General features: G+C 21.7%; 1 protein-coding gene across 1 annotated transcript in view; it reads left to right on the forward strand.

Moving 5' to 3' along the window:
• Positions 1-417: 417 nt before the first annotated feature.
• LOC124419680 (tachykinin-like peptides receptor 99D) overlaps positions 418-6,172 on the forward strand; it is a gene marked incomplete at its 5' end in the record, with an annotated part of 8,852 nt that continues 3,097 nt past the window's right edge. Inside the window, 3 exons of the mRNA XM_046949997.1 lie at positions 418-596; positions 1,217-1,429; positions 5,883-6,033. Of these exons, the coding sequence (XP_046805953.1) occupies positions 418-596; positions 1,217-1,429; positions 5,883-6,033 (543 nt within the window). The remainder of the gene's footprint in view (positions 597-1,216; positions 1,430-5,882; positions 6,034-6,172) is intronic.

Raw genomic sequence — 6,172 nt, forward strand, 5'->3', positions numbered from 1 at the left:
TAAGTTAGTAAGTTAGTAAGTTAGTAAGTAAGTTAGTTAGTTAGTTAGTTAGTTAGTTAGTTAGTTAGTTAGTTAGTTAGTTAGTTAGTTAGTTAGTTAGTTAGTTAGATAGTTAGTTAGTTAGTTTTTTCTTCTTATTCGATACAGAAGCTCTATTTACCATTGATCATTTTCATTTCTTTTTTAAACACAACAACTATGCGTCGGATAATGATAATGATGACGTTGTTGTTACTTGTGATTATCAATTACCAACCATGTATGTGATTAATATTCATGCAATAAATTGCCATTTTGATGTTTTAATACAAATATTAAATTAATTTCCTTTTTTTCGGACACACATTCATTTGATCGCCTTTTATCTATTTACGTATGTGTTTGTAATATTTTCTATTTTTCCCTCTTTTATTATCCCCAGTTAATTTGTCGATAGCCGATGCCATGGTATCAAGTCTAAATGTTACATTCAATTACATCTATATGCTGGACAACGATTGGCCTTTTGGTGAACTGTATTGCAAAATATCACAATTTATAGCCACACTAAGTATAAGTGCTTCTGTATTTACCCTGATGGCGATATCAATTGATAGGTAAGTGAATTATTGATAGAAATACATGCAACCACTTGTATGGATTTATGTACATACAGTATATGTTTGGTTTTGTGTGCAAAGTAGATGGCTAATTTTAACAAGATAAAGTTTGGGAGAGAGCGAAAATTTCGCAAATAACATTTGCAGCTTAAAGTTTACAAATATACAATGTACATACATATGTATGTACAAATATATATGTATATACTATACATATGTATATCATATCATATGAGTAAAGCTACACACGTATAAGTATTAAATAAAATTTTTGGTGGCATTTTTATAATAAAGTTGCCGAAAATAACTTTATGTGCTGAAATTAAATTAAATGAAGCTTTTAAAAAACTTAAACAAAAACAAATATATTCATAGAACATACACGAATATATTTAATTTTAAATGGATTTTTTTGTTTGATGTTCTAAAGCGAGAATTTTATTGGAAAATATGTAACAATTAGAGAATTTAAATTAAAATTTTTAAAAATGTTCCATTAAGCAACATAATATTGAATGATTTTTTTAAAAATTGTGTTTAATTTTATGTATAAAGAAATAACAGAAACCTATTTTTAAAAAATTATTCTTTTAATTTTCTTCTACTTATTCTTAAAGATATGTGGCCATTATGAAACCTCTTAAACCACGTATGAGTAAACGTAATAATTTGGCAATTGCTGCTGTTATATGGCTAGTATCGGCCATTATATCATGTCCAATGCTGCTGTTCTTCACCACTGATGTTATACCCAGCAAAGATGGTCTACGTACAGTTTGTTATTCTGAATGGCCAGATGGTTCAACAAATCATTCAAATCATGAATACATGTAAGTATTAATAAGAATTAAATTACTCAACTGTTTGTAAACTGTAGGAGACGTACTACAAAGGATTATTTTTGCTAATTTATGTTCGAAAATTTTCCCACACCTATTCTCTTCTGCTCTGTTCTGTCTTTTTTGTTTATTTTCATTTGCCTAATTAAACCGATTTTCATTTCGAATGATGTTGCTGGCTTCATGTTTTCTTGTTTTTCAAGTGGAAAAATTTGTTTGTAATTACTTTGGTACACAAACACACACCTTGTGAATGATGTTATTTTTGAAAAATACTTAGAAAATCAAAGAATTCATATTGAAATCAAATGTTAAACGTTTTTTTTTTCATTAATATTAGTTCAGTTACGCAGCTATACATGTATTAATATTTGTTTAATCAAAAGAAAATTAAGAGGGATTTCGTAGAAAGATTTTAAAAAGCATCATGTAGAATTTTAGCAAGAAAAAAACTTTTAAACTAATAGAAAAATTCTAATAAAAATCCTTAAATTGCAAAAAATTTTCTAAAATTTATCCTTGTTTCGACCGAAATTTTTATGAATTTTTGTTTAAAAGAAAATTTCGATGAATTCTCCGATTATTTTGATTTAATTTTATTTTTAAAGAGACTTTTTCATAAAAAAAAATTTTTCAAAAATGCTATATAAAAAGACATTTTTGAAAAATTTTTATTTTTTACACAAAATTTTTCTTTAAATAAATTATTTCTAATTTTATACAAAAAATTTTCTTTAAATAAATTATTTCTAATTTTATACAAAAAATTACCAAAATTTCCCTTTTTGTAGAAAAAATTTTTCAATTTCTCTTTTTTATAGAAAATTTTTAAAATTTTTATTTTTTTTTTTTTTTAAAGACACAGAAATTTTAGGGAAGATTTGCAATTCTTTTCATATATAATTTTTAAAAATTTATCTTTTTATATAATATTTTATATTAATTTATAATTTTTGAAAAATCATAGTTTCATTTTTTTACAGAAAATTTTTATAGACATTTTTTTAAGAAAATTAATGAAATCATCTCTCTTTATAAACAATTTATGAAATTTTCTTTTTTCCAAAAAAATTATTGAAATTTTCTGTGTTTTATAATAAAACAAATTTTGAAAAACAATTCTGTTTACAAAATTTTCGAAATTTTATAGAAAAGTTTAGAAATTTCTCTTTTTTATGGGAAAGTTTTCTCCTTTTTATAAAAAACTTTCTACAGAAAATTTTCGAAAGTTTTGTCTTATTTATAAAAAATTATTGAAATTTCCTCTTATTTATAGAAAAATATTGATTCTTTTTCTTTTATAAAAAAATTCGATTTTTTTTTTTTGGAAATTTTCTTTTCTCATAGAAATTTCTTTATTTCTTATGGAAAATGTTGACATTCTTTTAGAAAAAGCTTAATTTGTTATAGAAAGCTTTCAAAATTTTATTTTCTTTTTTATTTTCTTTATAAAATAATTATAAAGTTTTTCTGTCCAAATTGAAATTTCCTCTTATTTATAGAAAAATATTGAAACTTTCCTTTTTTATGGATTTTTATATAAAATTTTTATACTTATACTTTTTCTTTTTTGTATAAAATTTTTAAAATGTTCTCTTTTTCAAAGACAATTTTCACTTCCTTATAGAAAATATTTTTTTAAAAAATGTTTTTCTTTAAACAAAAATGTAGAAATTTTCTCTTCTGTATGAAAACTTCTAATGTTTTCTTTATTAATATTTTTAAAAATTTCTTATTTTTATACAAAATTGTCGAAAACTATCGTCTTTTTTATAGAAAAAAATGTATAACATTCCTCCTTTTTAAAAGAAAATTATCTTCAGTTTATTTTTTTTTATATAAAATATCTGAAATTATAATTTTATTTATAGAAAATTATTACAATTTTCTCACGTTATAAAATATTTTAAAGTTTTCTCTTTCTTATAGAAAATTTTCGAAATTTTCTCTTTTTTTTAATTTTCCAAATTTTTTTTTATAAAAAAATTTTAAAATTTTCTATTCATTATAAATTTTTTTAAAGTTTTCTCTTCCTTATAGAATTTTTTACAATTTCCTATTTTTTTAAATTTTATTTTTTGTTGGTTTTATTTTTTAATTTTTTCTTATTTATAAAAATTTCTCTTTTTTATAAAGAAAAATGTATAACTTTCTCTTAAAAAAATTATCGTCAGTTTTTTTTAATGTCTGAAAAATTCTCTTAATTATAGAAAATTATTAAAATTTTCTGTCGTTATAAAATATTTTTTCTTTCTTGTAGAAAATTTTCGAAACTTTCTTTTTTTTAATTTTTTTCTTTTTAAAAAAAATTTAAAAAATTTTCTCTTTATTATAATTTTTTTAAATTTTTCTCTTCTTTATAGAATGTTTTTAAAATTTCATCTTTTTTCCATTTTTTTTATAGCAAATTTTTGAATTTTTTTCTTACTTGTAGAAATTTCTCTTTTTTTATAGAGAAAAATTTATAACTTTCTCTTTTTTAAAGAAAATTAACGTCAGTTTATATTTTTATATAAAATGTCTGAACAATTATCTTATTTATGGAAAATTATTAAAAGTTTCTCTTCATTAAAAATATTTTAATGCTGTCTATTTCTTATAAAATTTTTTCTAAATTTGTTCTTTTTTAAAAAAGTTTTTCCAATTTTTTTCTTTTTCATAAACATGTTTAAAATTTTCTTTTCATTATAATTTTATTTAAGTTTTCTCTTCTTTATAATTTTTTTTTCCAAATTTCCTATTTTTTAAAAAATTTTCGAAATTTTTTCTTTTTTATGGAAAATGTTTATTTTCTTTACAAAATTTTTAAATATTTTTAATAGAATTTATACTTTAATTCTCCGTTTTTTATGGAATATTTTAAAAATTACACTTAATTACAAAAAATTGCATCTTTCTTTGAATGTTTTTTATAAGAAAAGAATTTCAAAATATTTATCTATTTTATAGAAAATTTTTTAAATTTAAAAAAATAAATTCATTTCCAATTTTTTTTATAAATTTTCTATTATTTTTATTATAATATTCAATTTGGTATAAATTCTCTTTATACACATATTAAAATAAAATTTTCGAATTATATAGCATTTTTTTATTTATGAACAATTTCTATCTAAAACGAAACGTCCCAACTGCTGTAACCCATTTTGCAATTCTATCAATATCACAGTTCATGTGTATATTTTCATGTGGCTGCCTCTTTGTTGCTCCTTTTTTCATTTTTCAAAGGTACAACCTAACTAGATACATATGTATGTATGAATGTATGTAGTATAAATATTTTGTGCTTTAGTTAAACTACCATCACCATCATCATCATCTACTCCAATTGCTTTCCTTCTTCTCCATTATAATTGTTTGATGATGATTTCAATTAACGTTTGAAGTGTTTTGCAATATGACTACTACGCAATACTCTTCATAAAACATAGGATACAAGAGTGAGGGGTATATGTATGTATGAATGTATTAAAGATTTAATTTATGAGTCCTCATGTACATTCATATGAATGTTTAAAGTGCTAGATGGATGTTTATATTTATAATGTTTCTGACATAAAAGCAAAAGAGACTTAATAAAATGAAATATTTTAAAAAGACAGAAGCTAAACTAAAAGTAGAATAAAATTAAAATTAAACTTAATATTATAATGACAGTTATGCGTACAAATGTAAAATAATTATTCATTTCATTACACATAATCTAATTATAATCAAAAATTGATTTATGAGGAACTAAACAAAACGAACATTAAGACTTATACCTCAAAGTAAGTTTTAATATAGATTTTCTTAATAATTTGAGAAATTTTATATGCATGTAAACTTTATAGTAAATTATAGAAATCATTTGAAATTAAATAATATATTAAATATTAGAACAAAATCTATAGAAATCATATTTTGAACTTACCTTTTAATCGTTTTTTCATCAGTATTTTCTTCATACAATTAAAATTTTTATTACACCTTGTTGTATTACTCAGGTAGCCATGGACTGTAAGAAAAACAAAATTAAACAAACAACTTGTTTCAGTAACAAAGGTCTTTAAAGAAAAATTTTTATAAACAACATTTTTTATAAGAAAAAATAAAAAACAAATTTAAATTTTTTTCTAGAAAACATAAAAAGCCAATTATAAATACAAAACTAAATAGCTCTCCAACTGGGTTTTGTGAGAAATATGAAATTGTACAAATATATTTATTTCAAATGAATTATTTAAAATTGAAGTGTTTTTGTTGTTATTTCGATTATTCATTGTCAAAATTAACACGTGTCATACATATTTTTTTTATGTTTCATAAAATTGCTCTCACTGTTAATCTATTTTAAAATTACATTTCCACACCTACTTATGTATACTTATTATCGAACGTGTTCTTTGTGTTTTTTAAAATTTCTTTTATTAATATTTCATTAAATTCTTTTATTGTTCCCTAGTTACAACATCCTATTTATGATACTCACATACTTCCTACCAATTATTTCGATGAGTGTTACCTACTCCCGTGTTGGTATTGAATTATGGGGTTCTAAAGCGATTGGAGAATATACACCGCGTCAAGTGGAGAACGTTAAGAGTAAGAGACGTGTAAGTAATTATTTCAATTGTGTTTTTAGTATATGACTAGACTTTGACTAGACTATGACTAGACTATGACTAGACTATGACTAGACTATGACTAGACTATGACTAGACTATGACTAGACTATGACTAGACTATGACTAG

Source organism: Lucilia cuprina, chromosome 4 (assembly GCF_022045245.1).
Source record: "Lucilia cuprina isolate Lc7/37 chromosome 4, ASM2204524v1, whole genome shotgun sequence".
Taxonomy (NCBI): domain Eukaryota; kingdom Metazoa; phylum Arthropoda; class Insecta; order Diptera; family Calliphoridae; genus Lucilia; species Lucilia cuprina.